The 19721-nt window shown below is 37.5% G+C and overlaps 1 protein-coding gene across 1 annotated transcript in view; it reads left to right on the top strand.

The window, feature by feature from the left end:
* The window catches only part of DOCK4 (dedicator of cytokinesis 4), a 140014-nt gene extending 120657 nt beyond the window's left edge, over window positions 1-19357 (top strand). Inside the window, 13 exon segments of the mRNA XM_031061386.1 lie at window positions 1-84; window positions 1345-1431; window positions 3013-3189; window positions 5181-5264; window positions 7010-7129; window positions 7514-7635; window positions 7897-8017; window positions 8531-8612; window positions 8831-8940; window positions 12395-12467; window positions 14826-14939; window positions 15846-15907; window positions 18932-19357. The exon segment at window positions 1-84 is cut by the window's left edge and continues 10 nt beyond it. Coding sequence (XP_030917246.1) covers window positions 1-84; window positions 1345-1431; window positions 3013-3189; window positions 5181-5264; window positions 7010-7129; window positions 7514-7635; window positions 7897-8017; window positions 8531-8612; window positions 8831-8940; window positions 12395-12467; window positions 14826-14939; window positions 15846-15907; window positions 18932-19357 — 1662 coding nt within the window.
* Window positions 19358-19721: the final 364 nt, after the last annotated feature.

Below are 19721 nucleotides of genomic sequence, written 5' to 3'. Positions count from 1 at the left end.
TTTTAACAAGTAAATCACATCTGGCGATTCCGATATGACAGACCGTTTCACAAAGGGACCAAGGACAAGGAAAATGAATTCAAGGTAAAGTATCATACCCTTTCCTGAGCTACTGAACCTATGATTTGTTTGTAAGATCAACAAAGGCTGCCTTATTGAAATATCATTTGCATTTGCTTTATTCAGCTGAGTGTGGTACATCAAATTCTCTAGAGGAGATGGTATCTCAGGTTTGACTATTTCACTTCTTATTTTTAATAAAATTAAAATATATGGGAGATGCAGAGGTCTTGCTGTATATGTGACTAAAATTGAAAAAAAAATTGTTTTCTGCATCATGATGTATAGAAGGCAGAACTGGACAGAGCAGTCTCGGAAAAGTTTCTTAAGCAGATGGGAAAACATTTTTAAGGATGTGGTCGGGGGTATGGCTTGGATTGCCCAAAGCTATCTCTCTTTAGAGCAAGGGAGAGACAGTTTTGACTGAACTGCAGCATAATGACCTGTTCCTATGATATCAAGACTCAAAACTACCTCTGAACTTAAAGACTGTCTCAGGGAAAAGAAATAGTTCCTTCTCTAATAGGTAAATCCCTTCTGTTCCTCCTACTAGAAATGTCACAGTGAAAATTCATCTATTGGTGTAATTTTAATTCTTACCCACTAGAAGCACATCCTGGTGCTGAATATATTCTGGTATTCAGACTGGCAAAAAAGAGTTATCCCATAATAATTTTGTTATAAATTTAGAAGAAAAAACTGTAAGGATAATAAATTGGCTAAATTGAGTCACTGTTGTCTTCTGATGTATGTTTGAGCTTTGTTTTAACTGTACAGCTACATATATTCTTTGTGTAAGCAACACTGTGTGTTGATTTGTCATTCTACAAACCCTGGCACAAAATATTTACCAGTATGATATTTGAGTATCCCATCAGCTATGCATTCTGGAATCTTGAACAGGGCTTCTCAAAGGAGACCTGATCATGCTCTCTGATCTGTAAGTTGTTCTGCTTCTGAACTCTTGTTCTTCTCAGATGTTAGATCAGAAAAGAAATATTAAAATACCAATGCAGTTGTGAGTGACTTTTGGAGATTTGGGGACAACATATAATAAAATTTAAGAGTGAAGAATCAGCAGAAATTACTGCTTAGTAGTAGGACCTAGAAAGTAAGAAAAAAGTGAGTGTTATTGACTTATGGGGTAGACATTTCAGTAGAATTTGGATGTTAGTATTTTTTAATGTACTGTTACTTTAGTGAAGGTGTTAATAAAGGAAACTGGTAATAATTAAAGAAGATACAAAGTCAAATAAGGAAATAAATTGCTTTTGTATATTTTAGAGTCTATGGGTAGAGAGAACCACACTGATCTTGGTGCAGAGTTTACCTGGAATATCTCGTTGGTTTGAAGTAGAAAAACGTGAAGTGGTGAGTATGAGACTCATGTCAATACATATTGTGGCTTGGTTTATTTCCTTAATCGTATGTTATTCAATTAACTGCTTTAGCATTTATTACACATATGTAATTTCTTTGACCAAGGTCTCAAGGTAGCTACAACAAAATTATTTACAAAGTATATCAAGTTATCTGATTTCTCTTGTCTTGAAAAGTATTTTTAAGAACTACCCTTAGGATTCATTTAAACAGCTGAGGAAAAAGAAGATGAGAACAATAATGGACGCCCAAAGGCAACATTTGATGTCAGTAAATTACCTCCTTAAAACTCAGCACCATGTAACATTTAATACTTAAAATATCTATAGCTTAATGTATCCTTGAAAAGTAAACATTCTTCAAGCTCTTGTACTATAATAAATTCCATGAGCTGCTGAACAGAACCTGTAGGAATAGGGTCAAATTTACCATTCTGCTATTGACACATTGGAAGTTCCTCTCCTTGCTTGTTCTATTATTTAAAAAATCCTTAAATAGATTCCAGATATATTTGGAGGAGTACTCATCCTATAAATATCTCTAAATAATTGGTCAATTGCTGAGTCCTGGAGTATAGATAGCACATGTAACTATTTTCCTTCTTGTCAAAGCTAGTCTTACAATAATCCCATTAAACATAAGGATACCATAGTACAATTGATTTTCTCTAAAACTTTGCTGTGTTTTTCTTTTATAATAGCAGGAAAATGTCACCATCTTGATATTCTCCTGTAGAAAACCAAAGGTGGAGTTTAGTAAAATCAAAATGTGTGTGTGACATGAGAAATTTTGTTAGTTGACTCCTGCTGTGTCTTTACTAGGTTAGTATGACCACTGATATGAAGACCTTCAGTTTACTAGCATTTTGCCATTACAGTCATCATTTACAAAAGTAAAGTGTAATAATTTTTACTGGGCATGTACGAGGTCATGACTCGGATTTGCGCTTGTGTATTTTGGTAAATTATTGCAGCTGCAAGCATGTACTCTTCCCATCGCTCAGCTTTTGTTTTTTAGCAGTTCACGCTACCTGTGAAAGAACTTCCCCACCCTTGAGAGTTGAGAGACACATCCTGCTCAAGGCTGCCTTTGACTATAACTTGATCATCATTTTAGCTCAAAGCTTGCATTCAAATTCCTGATCCATAGTCTCATTGGTACCTTCACTTTGGATGGGGAAACACACTCACAATACTTCAGCTCTGCTCTGTACCCTTAAAGTGATTAAGCTCCCTGACCCCAAGCCTCTTTTAGGTAATTACCAAGGATGGTTCAATTGTGTATTCTAAGAGTTCCACCACTGGCTGAAAGTATGTTTATGTTTTGCAACAGCGGCTGGGTCATCTCTCAAGGTCAAATAATGAATCTACAAGAGTGACAGTTGATTATTTTGATCATTGATTGCATGATAAAATCAAATCTCTCCCCCAGCTGAGAAGTACTTTGTCTCTCAAACTACTCTAGGACATAGAATAATACTGTTTTATGTTAAGAAATCAAAAATTACCTGCCATATATTTCATCTTTCAACTGAAGATTAAGTTGTTGCAATGCTTCTCACTCATGTTTCAGGTGGAAATGAGTCCCCTTGAGAATGCTATTGAAGTTTTAGAAAATAAGAACCAGCAGTTAAGAACACTGATTAGTCAGTGTCAAACTCGACAGATGCAGAACGTTAACCCTCTCACAATGTGTCTAAATGGGGTCATTGATGCAGCAGTTAATGGTGGAGTTGCTAGATACCAAGAGGTAAGCAATTTACTTTCTGTGTATTAAAAATCCAATTTCCCTGTACAGATGCAGCTCCTCTGTATGAATTAAGGACAGAAAGTTTGTATGAATAATCGTTGCAATTATACCTATATTGCAGTTTTGGGTTAGGTAATGTTAACAACGTGGTTTATTGAAATAACCATTTTGCTCTAGATAGTACCATAAGCTTACTCCAGAGATGACTCAATTCACAATTAACCCTGCATTTTTCAGTGATTTTTTTGGAAATTTTCAATTAACCAGTTAATTATAAGTAAATTGTTATAATACACTGCCTATTCTGGCTTAGGAGGTACTTTGGCCAACTAACAAATTTACTTTTTTGTCCTGACCTTCTAGTTTTTATATGCATGTGTGTGTATGTATATATATATGCATATATATTTTATTTTTTATATATATATACATATATATATATATATATACACACAGATAAATTCTCAACAAGAAGTTCATTATCTTAAAGAATCATAATTTTCTTGATCCTTCTTGTATCTCTTCTCCAAGTTTTTAGAAAAGCTATTTTGGGAGGAGTGGGGAAAGGCATTTAAAAAAATAAATACAATTTAGAAATGTCTAACACTGGATTTGTTTCTAACAGTTGTTCCTTATAATAATAATTTTTGAATCACATTAGGAAAACCTTAAAAGTTTGGGATGCTGTATTTATACAGAATTCTGTAGAATTATGAAACTTCAGTAAAAAGAAAGAAGTTGGGGGTTTTTTTGCAGCCAAACTTGATTTTTCTCTTTCTCCTAACAGTCTTATGAGATACTTGAGTCTGCTGGTTTTTCCTTTGAAAATGTCAATTTGAATAACATTCTGTCCACTTGTCTCAAAGGCAGAGAGATTCAGTGTTCACTCAACAGTGTTAAATTTGGAAAAACTGCATCTTATTTAAACTACAAGAAATTGTGTCCAGTATAGTATTAGAATCTGTCATCAGAACTGCAGTCTTATGAAAATTGTGAGACTGAAGCAAAGCAGTAACATTTTTTATGTTTTCTAACTGCCTTTAAACAACAAAACTGTTTAGCATAGTGAAGCAAGATGAAGGGAGTCCCTGGAGAAATACAGTCACGTCAGAACTATGTCTGGTTTGAATTAGCACTGTCAGAGCTAGCTCAGTGTCTCTGCACAGCTTCCATTCTTCACAAGCATATCAGAGGTTCTAGCTTGCTCCTCATTATTGTCGTTGGCTGTAATTCTTGGTCTCTTAGACAGTGTTCGTGTTTCGATTCCCTTCTGCCCTCTGTCTCTCACTGTATTAAAATAGGACTTTTCAGCAATTCATTTTGTAAACATCAAAACTGTTAGCAATAATTGCGAGGCTTTTTTTTTCTTCCATTTTTCTCTAATTCTTCTCTTTGCATGTCCATTTTTCAGTCTTTATATGTCTACTTGTTGTTTTGCCAGTTCTTATCTTCTACCTTTCTTGTTATCCCGTTTTCTGTAAATGCTTTTCCATTTCACCTGCTTTTCCCGTCTGATCTGTACAAAGTTCAAAGTTCAGTCACTCTTGGAGCATTTGGTCTTGAGGTAAGAGTGACCATGTCTTTACCATTATCTTCCTTCCCTTCAGGCAACTTCCAACTTTTTAAAAGTGTCCTTTGACCATCTGCTGCCTTCTTGATTCTGTCTTCCTTCTTCCCTCTTTTTTCTCTTTCAATTATTTCCTGTATTGTTTTTTCTTTTCTGATGTGGAAGAAGCTTCATATTTCAGCACCTTCATATTTCAAATGTTAAACCTATCTATTCACTAGTGGCTACATTTTTTTGCCAATGGTCTCCACCAATGACTACATGATTAATTACTTATTTAACATGTATTATCAATTATTGCAGTTCAAAGGAACTTAGAAAACATTCGAAAATGTTATCTAGAAACTTGTTTTTTAAAAAAAGATAAATAAAAGTGGTGTGTTTTTACTTCACTTTGTTTTGCTTTGTAATTTATTGTGTTTAGGCATTCTTTGTCAAAGAATACATCTTGAACCATCCAGAAGATGGAGAGAAGATCACACGCTTAAGAGAACTTACACTCGAGCAGGTAAAGTGGGGAAAAGACTGACAAGATGGCCTGTTCAGCTGTTCTAGCTAAAAATGTCCCCAAATAAAATAAAAAATATCAGAGGTTAATAACTGCCCTGTGGTCTTCAGTGTTTTCTCAGTTAGATTCCAAGTAGAGAGTAGCTTTCTATACAAGCAGGTTTCTGGGCCATGCTAATATATTTTCCCTAGTCCTTTCCATCATCAACTTAATCACTTCAAACTGGTTTGTGTAAAATAAAAGTTGAGTGAGAGTCCTGTCTTGTCACGCTCATATACAAATATTTGCACAGAATATTTTATCACTACAACAGAATAAACATTATTTCATTGAAACATTTGATGGCTTTAGCATATATTTGTATTTTACCAATATTACAGGAAATATTTTCACTACAAGGTTTGCTATAAGAGCAAAAAAGCATTCAAAATCTTATTGCAATGAAAGATATCTAGTACTAATTGGCAAAGTGGGTAGGCAGTAAGATAAACACAAATGATCAAATTAAGCATATGAGTATTCTATGCGTTATATGTTTTTTGTATTATTTCTCCATTCATTTATAAGCCAATCACCTACCAGCCTCAAATATGAAGTTTTTTTTGGAAAATGCTGAATATTTTTAAATCAAAGATCTTACTAATATTTCAGGTTTTTTAATTGGCATTTATCTATTTTTGTTCTATGCAGCAGGTTGAAGTTTCAAATTTTATTGCCAGCTTAGAATTTGGCAAGATGGAAATTCCATTTTTCATCAGCATTGTGGGATCTTTTGGTCAGATCAGCAGGTCCTCAGACAGTATAAATCAGAACAGATTCACTGACCTCACTTTAGTTTCACTTAGACAATGCATAGTAATTGACATTATAATTTAACTTTTTCAAGCTGTGCTTAATCTCACTAATGTTTACAATATAAAACTGGAGTTTATAGCTTCCTGTAACAAAAATGTGGGTTCCAAGCAATAGCAGCTCAACCCTCTCTGGCACCCAGAGCTGATTTAACACAGAGCATTGGGAAGGGCTGGCATGGCTGTGTGTGTGGATGGATGTGCTGCAGTCCTGACCCCAGGTCAGGGATGCTGTACATCTGCGTGCCTGATCGCAGGCTGCCTGAAAACATCAGCCAGGAGCTCTCATCCAAAGATATTACAGCACACCCTAGCTATTTTGTTTTTAAATCTGAGTTTATCTGATTCCTCATGTAACCAATTCAATATTTTGAATGCATGTAACCAAATTTGAGCGAGATTAAGGTTTTAGCACTGTAAGTATGAAGCATGTCATGCCTTGTGTCAAGACTATACATCAGGCCAGCACTTATGGAGGTCTCTGGGGAGTTGAAATAAGATGGGGGACCATGGACTTCATTGCCAATATATTACAGAGTTTCTGTTGGATTTGACCATTGCTGTAGTTTCATGCTTTTTACAACTGTTCTTGTAGAAAATGGCTTTTATTTAGGGTTTAGAACTGCTCCTTTGTAAAGTTCCCATTAAATCAGATTTTTCACTATGTTATCTGTAGTATTTTTTAGTATTACAGTTGAATTTGCATAGGTGAAACCTTCTCGAAAGTTGAATGGGAAGAGGTGATAAATCCTCCTGCACGCTTTTGGTCCTAGTCCTTTTTTGGTTACAGGTCTTTCAGAGATTTAGATAGGTGTTAGATTTTTTTTTTTGGTATCCTAATTGATGATGAGAGCTTAAAGAAAATGCATCAAAATATTTTTTCCCTTTCTGCAGGCCCAGATTCTAGAATTTGGCTTGGCGGTGCATGAGAAGGTGGTGCCACAGGACATGAGGCCGTTGCACAAAAAGCTGGTGGATCAGTTCTTTGTGATGAAGTCAAGCTTGGGAATACAGGTACTCACACGAGCAGGTACAAGGATAGAACAGAAGACTGTTCAGCTGCATTAAGGGTTGGTACATTTTCCCAAGCAATAAACAGTGACATCTTTTGGTTGTTTGTCCCCATTACAGCTTGTAGCCTTTTGTAGCCTTTTTGCAGTGCCACAAAGCAAAGAGAAACATAAACTTCCCATACCATGCAGAGAAAAGTAGTCACATTTTACTAATAGTAGCATTTTACTATCATTAGTGAAAAGTTAAAATATTTTTCTTATTAATGATGAAGCTGATCCAAAATACCATGTAACTACATTTATATGTTGTTATCTACGTATCCGTATCTTATTAAATGCTTAAGATATTATGTTAATTTTAATTAATCTTTTAATAACTCACCAGGACTTTTCTGCCTGTGTACAAGCTAGCCCTGTTCATTTCCCAAATGGAAGTCCTCGTGTATGCCGGAATTCCATACCTGTTTCTATGAGCCCTGATGCTGCCAGGGTAATACCACGACGCAGGCAAGTTAATTATTAGTAATCACATATTTTTGCTACCTGTGGAAGATGACCCATAAATACTTCTTTTATGCACATGCTTTCTTGTGTGGTCTGGCTGAAGTGTGTTCAGCCTTGAATAGCTGGTATATGTATTCTCTCTCCTTCTTTCTCTTTCTTTTCCCTCCCCCAGTTAAAGATTAATAAACATGTGCTGTTCTCACATGAAAAATTATGACTGACAATTAGACTTAACCATTTTATATTTCATTATTCTTATAATAGCCCCTTGAGTTACCCAGCCGTCAATCGCTATTCTTCCTCATCACTGTCATCCCAAGCTTCTGCTGAAGTCAGCAATATCACTGGGCAATCAGAAAGCTCAGATGAAGTTTTTAACATGCAGGTATAATTTATTGTCATTCTTCAAATTGTACAGAATCTTTCTTACAAGGCTATTTACTAAATTAATTCTTCTATTATTTCATTCAGAAATCTCATAACTATTGCTAATGTTTCTTTTAAAAACCAAATCTTTAAGTGAGATGTTAAACTCATTCACTTAGAAATATTTTTTTATGTAACTGTTTTCTCTTGTTTAAATTCTAGTATTAGTTTTTTACAAATGTAGTAAGTAGCAATGGACTATGATACAAAGTGATCTGACAGTGCATAGACTTTTCTACAGTACAGTTGTTACATTGTGGTAATTATTTTACTGTATTAATTACATTTCTATTTTTGTGGTATTTGGTTACATCTTTGTGTAGTTACATTAAGGCTCTTTATACTGATTTGCTATTTTGAATTACTGATAAGAAGTTAAAGTTTTTTGTTCTAGTGAAATGTATGCCATAAATTTTTGTTTTCCAAACCAGTAAATGTGATCTGGTAACAACAACATCTCTTCTATACACAGCCTAGTCCATCTACCTCAAGCCTGAGTTCTACTCATTCTGCTTCACCTAACGTGACCAGTTCTGCTCCATCCAGTGCCAGAGGTCAGTGCTTCTCTGCTGTGGTAAACTATATTAAATGACTCTTGATATGTTACACAGCTGAATTTCTGCATGATGTCACTGGTCAGACATCATATTTAGCCAATTACTTTGGGAATCTGAATCATTAGAGACAGAGGATTTTTTTGTCATAAGCATAGAATTGAAATGTCTTGAGTTTCACTGCATGAATTTAATCACTAGACACATTTATATTCTAGCTTCTCCTCTGCTGTCTGACAAACATAAGCATTCCCGAGAAAACTCTTGCCTGTCTCCTAGAGAGAGGCCCTGCAGTGCCATCTACCCGACTCCTTTGGAAACTTCTCAGGTAAGAAGTTTGTTGGGAATCCTCGGAGCACAGATAGTTAAGAAGACAATAAAGGTGCATGCTGAACTTTGAGCAGATTCAGTGTCTGTTCACTGTTGTAACTTCTCAAGGGATTTTTAATGGTTTTATAAGCAAATACTCTTAAATATTTTAGATGTAAGAGATGTGAATAGAGTACATAGTGCTTGGTCACATTTCTGCTTGATTTCTTTAGGTGTAGGTCTGTTTCTTTACATTTACTTACTGAAGTGAGAGAGAGATGCAGAGATTTACCAGATGACACGGCCTGCTTGTGTGGAACAACAAGCATTTGTTCAATCTGGGGAAGAAGACAAAGAATTAAAAACTCTTATCATTTCAGTTGTCCTTGTTGAGCTCCCCTTTCTTTCCTTCTCAAAAATCTAATTGTAGCCACTGTGAGATAATAACTCATTCCATGTGGCAATTCCTATTTTCCAATGTAGTTTCAGAAAAAAATTATATTTTGTTACACCAGAGAAAACAATGTATTGTGTTCTTGCCTTAAAATACTGTTAGACGGGTCTGTATGAAATGTGTGGTTTTTGAGTATTCTGAAATTCAACATGAACTTGGTAAGTTGGCCAATACTGAGTCCTTATTTCATCTTTTCTTCTTAATGGACCTATTTTCCCAAAGTGCTTTTCTTTAACACAGCTGCTGTTTTAATCCCTGCCATCACACAATACACCTCTTGCTGAAGCTGAAAAAGATGAGAACATACATACGGTGTTAAAAGCTGTCCTTTCAACACTCTTGTGTCTTTCAGAAGTTTTACCACTGACAAAAACCAGCTCCAGGATTCTTTATTATAGAAATTATTTATTGATTTCTAACTAGCTCTTTTCTTGTCCCTTGTTTCTTTGGTTATTGAATTGGCTCTTGATTTACCTTTTAATCTCTTTTCTGTTTAAGTCCTCATACTATTACCTGAGGGCTTAAGAAGTAATACTGAGGCTTAGCCAGACTTAAGGACACTTCTCAGGAACTACTTAGAGCAGATGATCTGCTGTGTGCTTCGTCAGTGGTAGTGGAGCCAAAACAACAGACAGGAAAGATCAGGAGATGCTCTTTAAATAAAGCGGTTTTACAGTTTGCCGCAAAGAAAAATTATCCCGTTTTTGCTCCCAGACTACAAACTCTTGCTTTGCCAAGTGGAATGCGACTTCTGTCCCCCACTCTATCCGAGATTGCATAAGGGAGGCTGAGGAGCTCGTAGGCCCAGTCTCCGCTCTCTCTGAGACTCGCCCAGCAGGAAAGTCTCCCAGTCTGTCTCTACCCTCAGTGTCCCATGAGAGGGTAAGTAGAAAATCTTCTTGCTCATACAGTGAAGTATATTTCAAAGATGAGAAAGTCTGACGGTTTCTTTCTGCCCTTATAACTGTAAATAAGGATATATCTTTCCAGAGAAAGGTGAAATTTCTTTCTCTGACATTCCCTCAGCCGTAAAAATGGACTGTGATCAGAAACAAAATCCTGATTCTCTGCCTTCTGATAAAGAAGGGGGAAAGAATTCCTCAGGACAATTGTAAGGAGATATCTTAGAGATACCTGCAACTCTTATTTAAAGTTAGCTGCTCAAACTGTTCCTTGTCCTTCCTCCTTTCATTCTAACACCACTTCAACAGCGTTGGTTGGAGCTTCACACTGAGAGGAAATGACCACCCATTTATGAATTATTTTGTTACATACAGCTTGATGAAAGCAATTTTCACATTAGTGTTTCAGCCAGGAGAGGTGATATTCACAGGCAAAGTCCTGAACTTCAAGTCTTTCAAGCCATAGCTACCTTATTTAAGGAAGTTTGATGGACTTCACAGAACAAGACCACAGCAGTACTTCATCCGCTTCCTCATTGAAATTGATGCTCAAGGTTATGTACAGCTGTTTTTAGTCAACATCCATTTGTGCTTGCTTTGTGATCTCTGGCTGAATGGTTGTACAGTGTCTCTCCAGCTCTTCCCATACTCTGAAGAGGAATGGCTGCTGTCATTGACTGGTCAACAAGCCTCCTTAGTTTTTTGCGTTATTATTCTTCCTATTGAAGCTTTTTGAATTTCACAGTTTTGGGGTTTTTATTTGTGTGTCATTAAACATCCTGTGATTGCTCTTGTTCTTCCATATGGTTTTTTATCTCATTCTTTTTAGTATGTCTTTGTTTCTTTGTATTTCATTCAGCTTTTGTCTCTTTATCTCCTCCAATTTCAGTTGCTTTTTCAGCTGTTGCTCTTTACCCTTGCAACAGAAAATGGACTTCAACACTTGTCCATCACATCCTCGTGCACTGCAGACTCACTAGGCAGTGGACACTCAATCCAGACCAGGCAGGAGCATATGGTCACACTCTTTGTCACATCAGAGTACAGATGTGGGTTTAACACCTCAGTTTAATGGTAACACCAGGAAAACAGATATTGCCTGACCCAGAATGATTCTCATATGACATATAGCACACCTACTGTAGCTCAAAGTGTACCAAAAGCATTCTGTCTCTGAGATGTTTAATGTGAAGTTGAATTGAGCTTAAGTATTTGTTCCTCACTTTGTAACACAAAGCTGCAACATATTAGATCAATGATGATTGGTTTGCAGCTGGGTTTGCCATCTTGTGGAACCCCAGCATAGTGCCTCACCAACTTGGCACAGTGCTCTGTGAACACTGGAAAGAGACACAATAATAGGATTTCATTTGGATTTCACTGATTATCTGATCTTGCTTTTAAGGAAAAAAAAAAGTAAGAAAAAACTGCATGTTTATCTGTTGCCATTTCCTCTGGAAAGTATGTCTGAATTATTTGTAGGATTAACTGTATGCTGTTTATATATGTTTTCAAGACAAACTAGTGACCCATGGATTATTTGAATGCTGCCAAACGAAATCAATGGTGGAATTTTTTTTCATACATTTACTGTGATTTGTAAACAAAATGGACCTTAAGAAAATTAAAGACAAACATGCTTTATGGGTCAGCTCTTATGCACAAGAGAAGTAAGAAGATTGCTACCAAAAAAAGTCAGGGTTGGAAAACAATACATAATGCTTTTCTTAGGTAACAGCCATAACTTGAATATTATCTTGTTCAGATCCTGATTCTGTAATGAAATTATTGCAATTATTTTAAGTAATCTATTAAGATATGCCTTTAGGAATGAGCATTTTCTATGTTTTTTAAGGTGCTGGAAACTGTCAGAACTCAGTACATAATAATCCTCCCTCCAATTTCTGTGTGTACAATCCTCAGAAAACTAGTCTACTCCCTATCTGTATACACATACTTTAATTAAACTGTTTATGTTCTTATGTGATGTTTATCACTCTGCCTCCTAAGCAGACCTGGGCATGAGGGAGGATAATAACAAAAATATATTTGTTTTCTTGACGGCTACTGAAATACAGCAGGAGCTATGTGTAAACCATGCTGTTCTCAATTTACAGAGAATGGTGTTTAATCATATTGGAGATGGTGCTTTGCCACGAAGTGATTCCAATCTGCCTGGCTCTGACAAAGGTAAGCAGACATGCTACAACATGCCAATCTTTGAAGAATGAAAACGTAATTAGTCCACCATGTTCCTGTAGAGTGCCTGTTCTTTTGAGTGCTTACTGTCATCTCCAAGTGTCAAAACATTCTAACCAACTAAATAAATTATGCTAATAAATCTAAGTGTCAAAACACTTTGTCAAAGAGGGGAGGACTGAATTTTGCACTCAAATAAGGCCCAGAAGTTTGCAGGAGGGATGATGGAGCAGCAGGTTTCATCAGGCTGCCTGTGAGACCTGTCCTTTCTGCTTCTCAAGAGAGACATATGTGGGGAAAAGCCAGATCTGGAGAATGGGGCAAAAGGAAGGTAAAGAGATGGACAGAATCCTGAAATTTGGTACCTGCAAGTCCCATTTATCAAATATAACTCAGTGTGCTTCTGATTACACTTGGATTGAAAACACCAATTTGTGGTTTCTTGCATTTTGGGGATTTTGTTTTTAATTAGTGTAAATGAGAAATATGTGTATTTCCATAGAAAAAATATTGCCTCTTATAATTTTGCACATGGGGAAATCAAATATTGTTGGCATAGTAATTGTTTGCCATGATTTCATTATGTGCCTCACATCAATAATGTGCTCCATCATTTCCTTATGCTACCTTTGTGGTATGCTGAATAAAGGATACAGTAAAATAAATGTATAGAAAAATAACTATTTTAATAATATACTGTAATAAGTACTGACCAGGAAGCAGATTTTCTTTAATAAAAGCTGGGTTTTGTAGGTAATTTTGGGTTTACATTTTTATGAAAACACAGGTGGAATTTTTTCACAGGGCTGAAAAACATATGAAATAATTTAACATGGAAATAGCAAAACTTTTCCACTGGCCCATGCAGCCAAGCACATCACAGAATTGTTAGAATGAAGTATTCTCTCCTGAAGGTTTTAGCAGTCCAAAAAACTGACTGCTTGGATGACTTAAAAGAAAAAAAAATTGGCTTGTCAAGAGATTCAGATATTTGAAGTACCTAGGTCTGGTGCCAGGTGATTTTTAGGATGAGGACAAAGCCATGCTGGGTGACAGCTTGCATTAAAAAGCAAATACTATATTGCCTATTTTGGCAATAACAAAGCAAAATGATCCTCTAGAAAATAGATTATTCTGTTCATTGGTCACAGGGTCAACTAAAGTGTAATTATACTGTAACAATATTGTTTCACATATGAGATCAGTGTTATTTTTACTGTAGTTATTGTATTAAGTCCAGTGTGTAGTGGGTTTGCAGTCCTGAGACCTCTCAGAGTTGCTACAATAGTGATAATTGATGCCATCAGTTAGCAGCAATACTTTGCTTTTTCATTTCATCTTTCTAAATAAACACAGGGTCCTTGCATGTGATTCTCTACTCACAATTGAAACAAGTGAACAAGAAGGAAAGTGTCATGGCAAAGCAAGAGGTTTGAGGCTTTTAAAGGTGGGGGATTTTTTGGTGGAGTATTTGGGAAATTAATGGAAGGTTTGAAGTGGTTATTTTCAACTCCTTTTTTTGTTTTTTAGGAAATGTAATGAGAGTTGTATTTTTCAAATTAGCTTTTGTCCTGCCCATGTTAAATGCCCTCTCCTTCTGTCTGACTTCTTTCCAGTATTGGTGACATCTTGATGACATGAGATAATCCAGTTCTATCAAGGAAGATTTTCCAGACCTTATGAGATCATTCAGTTAAAATCATAGAATTTGATCAGGGTAACAGACAAAGAAAACACCCACTTTTATGCATGTCAAGGTGGTAGTCAATTTACATAATCAAGCAGAGATCCTTGACCACAGATACAAAGTGTACAGAAATTTTCTGTACACATTTTTCACCCTTCTTTCCACCTTCTTTCAATTCTGGATTTGTAGTCTATGCAGCAACACAGGAATGTTAGCACAGAAATCTTTATGAAGGAGGTCGAGGAATTTGGAGAGTTTCTTTCTCTAGTCCCTTCTGTATATAAAATGAGTTAATGGGAACAGTTTATGAATGGTCTATTCCCTTCTGCCTGGAAACCTCTAAATAGGAGTCTGGTGCAAAGATAAACTGATTACATTAAAAGTCTTCAAGCTTATCTCCCTTTGTGGCTGGATTTGCAGCACACCAGAGCGCAATCTCAGCTGCTGCTGCTGTTGCTGCCTGCCACTGCTGGTCACAAACTGACCTGAGGGCCAGGGGCATCCATCAGGCATCCATGACATTGATGGCTGCTGTTTAAGAGCTTTGTAAGTGCAGATGTTGTTAGGCACTTGCATTCTGTCTGTTTTTACACTCATGGATAAAAGCAAGCCAGAGAACTGGAAGTGTTGATACCTATGACAGTTTGTTCATTCTCTTCCAGGTGTAAACACCACCCCCAGCAGCTGGAGCCTGGACAGTGGGAAGGAAGCTAGAAACACATCAGAAAGTGGAAAGCTTATATCTCCTCCTGTACCACCAAGACCTGCACAGACTGGTGAGTTAATGGACATCTCGGGTAAAGCTCCAGTATGTGAGGGCTTAGATTCTTTCCACTCTGTTTGATGTTTAACTTCTTGGGCAGGTTAACTTATTATTTGATGTCTTACATGAAAGGCTGTAGAACTGCCTCTGTGGGTATTTTCATCTCATTAATGTTCTCTGCAGTTTCCAATACTCCACCCCTTCACTAATGAATGAGCAGTTTCAGACAGTTCATGTTAGTATGAGGAAGGATGGTCAAATTTAGTCTTTTGATTTTATGATAATTGGAGGTTAGCAATCAGAAATGATCATTAACCACAAAGAATCTTACTGGCCAGAAAATGCACAGCATTCATGAAAGCACGTCAGTTACTATAATAATTTTGCCTTTCAAAAGATTAATTTCCTTTTAAAGGAAAGGCTGCTCAAGTGATACTATAAATATAATTGTTTTAAAAGGAGTGAGTAAACATTTTGTGTATTATACTTAAGCCTCTGAGTTTGTTCAGTCATGTTTCTAGTATATTTGGAGGTAAATGTTTGATATAAGTATATTATGTATTTTCTATTTTCCTTATTTGACTTACAAATACATAATATATTTCTTAAGAACAAAAAGGGAAAAGTTGTTATACTGACTCTTTTTTTAACTTGTTATCATTTAATAGATTATAAATCAATTTAAAGTGATATAAGATTTGTCAGAAAAGGCAGATGCAGAAATTTTTTACTTGGTTGCACTGCAAGATAATCCAGAGAACAAAGCAAAATAAACAAAATCTCTAAAACTATTTACAGCCATCAACCAAGAGAACTAGAGATTATGTTTATGTATCAAATGATCTACTATCCACTTAAAAAGATTTCTTAGTGAAAATTGTAATGCCACAAGTGCACTGAAATCTTTCTACCTTTGCAGCATCACCAGCAAGACACATAGCCTCCATTTCCCCTTCTCCTGCTGGAAGATCACCAATGAAGGTACTGTCTTATTGCAGTGAATTGCCTTTGTGAGACAGATCTTGTGTTGTGGGGTAGATGGTATATATTTAATGTGCATTATTTGGGATTATATTATGTTTTCTTTTTCTTATCATATGCTGTACAAAAACCAGTATTCTGTCTCCAGCATGGAAGAAGGGGAGGTGCCAGGAAAACCTGTTGTGCAACCCATTGGTTTTATTCTTCCAGCATTCAGAGCTGTTAGATTAGAGGGCTCGTTAGACAGTATTTCCTGCTTCAATCATTAATACCTATTTTCCTCTGCAGGATGATCCAGGGCGGTTGTAAGAAGATGCAAGTAGTTTGACATCTGCCAGTAGGACACATTAAGCATAGGCTGTGAATAAGCACTGGTTTTTCTCTGGTAGTTAAATATCCAAAGTAATTTAAGATCCAGGCTAAACTGAGCAGATTTCATTTCTATTTCAAGATGTTTGCATGTGTTGGTACCCACATACTGGTACCTGCTTTTTTTCCGGAAAACTTGACTGGGAAATCTGTGTTTTCCACAGCTTTGGAGCACACAAACATGCAGCCTGCTTATTCCAGGCAAACCCTGGTGCTGGCAGAGTGCCTGTCATTGGTCTTGGGGATAGCCTCTGCCACCCCATTGAAGCAGAGATGATTCTGCAGGTAGAAATATAAGAGTCAACAACATGGAAGGAGAGCAAATAGAAAGGAGCATGACTAGTGTTTCAGGCACTCAGATGCAAAGAGAGAGGGAAGCAGCCCTGCCAAAGTAACTCCTCAGCAACCCAATGTCTAACTAATACTGCAGAGATACACATTGCCTGAAGAGGAGACCAGCACCCCAAAGTATCTCCTTTCCCCTTGAGGTCCCTAATTACCAGTCTACACTAATTGTCCTGTTTGCCTTCCCATAAGCCTGTAACATTACAACTTGTGTCTGCACAGTGGTCCAAATTCATAACAAAGCAATTCTGCTGACCATCAGAGTGCCCCATAGTCCTATTACCATTCTGCTCAAGTGAGCACCAATCCCAAGTTTTGCCCTAATTGCTTCCTAGGAAGCTCTTTATAACATTAGGATCTTGTCCAAAGATTAGTGACTCTTCCTTTTCATCTTTAATGGACACATACTGGCATGACCACTGATGATTCTTAGGGATGTTTGAAGCTTGTCCTAACATTCTTCTTCTATAGGTCTGGACAGAATTTAAGCATTTTACAAATGCTTTTCTATTGCTTGGAAGAGCAATGCTGGCCCAAAATACTTCTGAGAACTGATGGATCTCACTTTGAGCATCCATGAATTTCCAGACTATTTTGATGTCTAGACTGTTATTGCTACTGGTAAAAGTAGTCTGTGCTGTTTTACCAGAACTAAGTGGTTACCCATGCAGGCTTTACATATTTGCCATTGTTCTGAATGACAAAAGCAAAGGTCCTTTATCTTATATATGATCACTTATTCCAAGTGTCCAGTGTTCTTGGAACTGGAGCCAAATACATAATTTATTTGAAAGCCTTGACCGTGGGTGTTTGTGGGAGTAGGAGTGCAGTTGGAGCTTCCTCACATACAGAGGAATGGAACATGAAATGAGTAGTTAAACAGGCTCCAGAGAAAGTCTGAAATGTCTTCACCAGGTGTTGAGCTTTAAATAAAACTCACTTTGCTTTTCCACAGAAACACACAGGGCTCAGATTTTAGCCTTTCTTCTAACAGTGAGCTACCAGAGAAAACTATCTTAGAACAAAACCCACTGATATAAATGAAGTTTTTTTTTCTCCATTGATTTCAGTGCTCTGTGGATCCAGTCCTAGATGGATAACTAAATTTATCTCAACAGCATAAAGTCAGTACAGCCAGCTCTGTACACCCCTGCCCCTCTCCTCCTCCACTCCCATCCCTTCTTGCATGGCTCCCACTCTCACCTCAAGCTGAGCAACTGAGCATCAACCAGTCTAACAAGAATGGGAGTGAGAAATTTGTCTTTATTTTGATTTCTCCATCCCTTTTTTAGCCTGAGGCTTGAGACCAATAAGTCAGGATTGTCTCAGATGACTCCAGTCATAAGTAGATATGTTGCAAAAAAATTTTAACTTGGAATGTGTGGGCTAACCTTTGACAATTTTCAGTTGAAGTTGCTTCACTGGACTAGAACTGCTCAGTGGTTTTAGGTAGGCCTTTATTGTCCATGCCTTTTATTTGTCATCAGCACTGTTGTTGCTGCTTGGGCCCTCAGCTCCTGGTCCCTCACAATCCCTCACTGACCTGTGAGGCTGCCGGTGCAGCCTCTGGCCACCTGTGCCCTCCATGTGGCCCTTGTCCCTGAGGCACACGTGATGTGTTGTGTTTGTATGTCTAAGGAACACCTGGGAGATGGGGGAGAGGAAGGGTGGTGATGCTGTCATCTCCTGCCATTCTGCTGCTGCCCCAAATGGGAGCAGGAACAGCAGAGAAGGGGGCTGGCACCCAGCAGTGGCTCTTACCTTGATATCTGCTTTGTGCTACTCCCCTGACACTGGTTTTATGGTACCCTCAGAAATGATGCCATGATGTAAGTGCACTTTTCACTGCACAGCAATGCACTAAAAGCTGTGAGGAAAAGCTTTGGAAACTGAATTTGGGATGTGAGAGCCTGCAGTAGCAGCAGTGGCTGGGCTTTGGCGTTAGGGGGCAGGATACCCCCAGGTATACCCTGCGCCCAGTGATGCATTCCACTTCCAGCTGGGAAAACTAAGGCTGTATTCTAAAGACTTCCAGATTTTTCCGGGGTATTATGATAGTAAGATAACATTTAAAAGCAGTTTTATTTCCACTTATATGAAGTACTGGCATGTCCACTACCCAGGCGCTACTGAAATGAGCTTTTTATCAGTTTCTTACCAGGTCTTGATTAAACAGGGACACAACCATTTCTGTTTATCAAAGCTCAGAGTTGTATGTGCTGTACCTATGTATGTTTTCAGTCTAAGCAGAGAAACACACTCTCTCCTGGGTGCCAGGTAAATTCTTCTTTTGCCTTTTCTTTTGAGCAGGGGTCTGTGCAATCATTCACACCATCTCCAGTGGAGTATCATTCCTCGGGGCTCATATCCAACTCCCCGGCGCTGTCAGGGAGTTACAGCAGCGGCATCTCTTCACTCAGCCGATGTAGCACATCAGAAACATCAGGCTTTGAAAGCCAAGGCAGCGAACCAGCAGTGACTGTCCCAAGCTACAGCATTTCTGAGGAACCTGTGAGAAAAGAAAGCAAAACCCCACCACCTTACAGCGTGTATGAGCGGACTTTGAAACGCCCCGTTCCTCTACCTCACAGCCTCTCCATCCCGCCTGCCGCAGACCCCCCAGCACTGCCACCCAAGCCACAGCTGGTTCGGCCAAACAACCTGGAAAACAGCAGCAGGAGGACTGAGCAGGTTCCCCGGCCCAGGCCTCTGCCCCGCAAAGTCTCTCAGCTATGAGAAGCCACTTTTATATTTAATTGCAACACATTCGTTACTGTTTAAGAAATAATATTTTTTAAAAATGGTAAAAGTCATTTAGTTAGGCACTTTAATATTTTGTCCACCTTTTCTTTTGAGTAATTTCAAAATGCTTATTAATATTATGTTGCACATTTGAAATGAAATTACTAATTTAGGTTGCCAGATATTACAGGAAGCATGAACGAGAGGATTTTTTTTAAATTTCATGGTGGTGAATACTGATAAATGCTTTCATTTGTACTTTATTTTTATTTGAAAAGTCTGAAACCCTACAACTCTCATCTGAGTTAGCTGAATGCTTCTTACAAAATGCAGAATATACTGACTGGATCTTTACTAC

Source organism: Geospiza fortis, unplaced genomic scaffold (genome assembly GCF_000277835.1).
Source record: "Geospiza fortis unplaced genomic scaffold, GeoFor_1.0 scaffold429, whole genome shotgun sequence".
Taxonomy (NCBI): Eukaryota; Metazoa; Chordata; class Aves; order Passeriformes; family Thraupidae; genus Geospiza; species Geospiza fortis.
The sequence above is the reverse complement of the archived record's forward strand: the minus strand, read 5'-3'. Positions and strand labels throughout refer to the sequence as shown.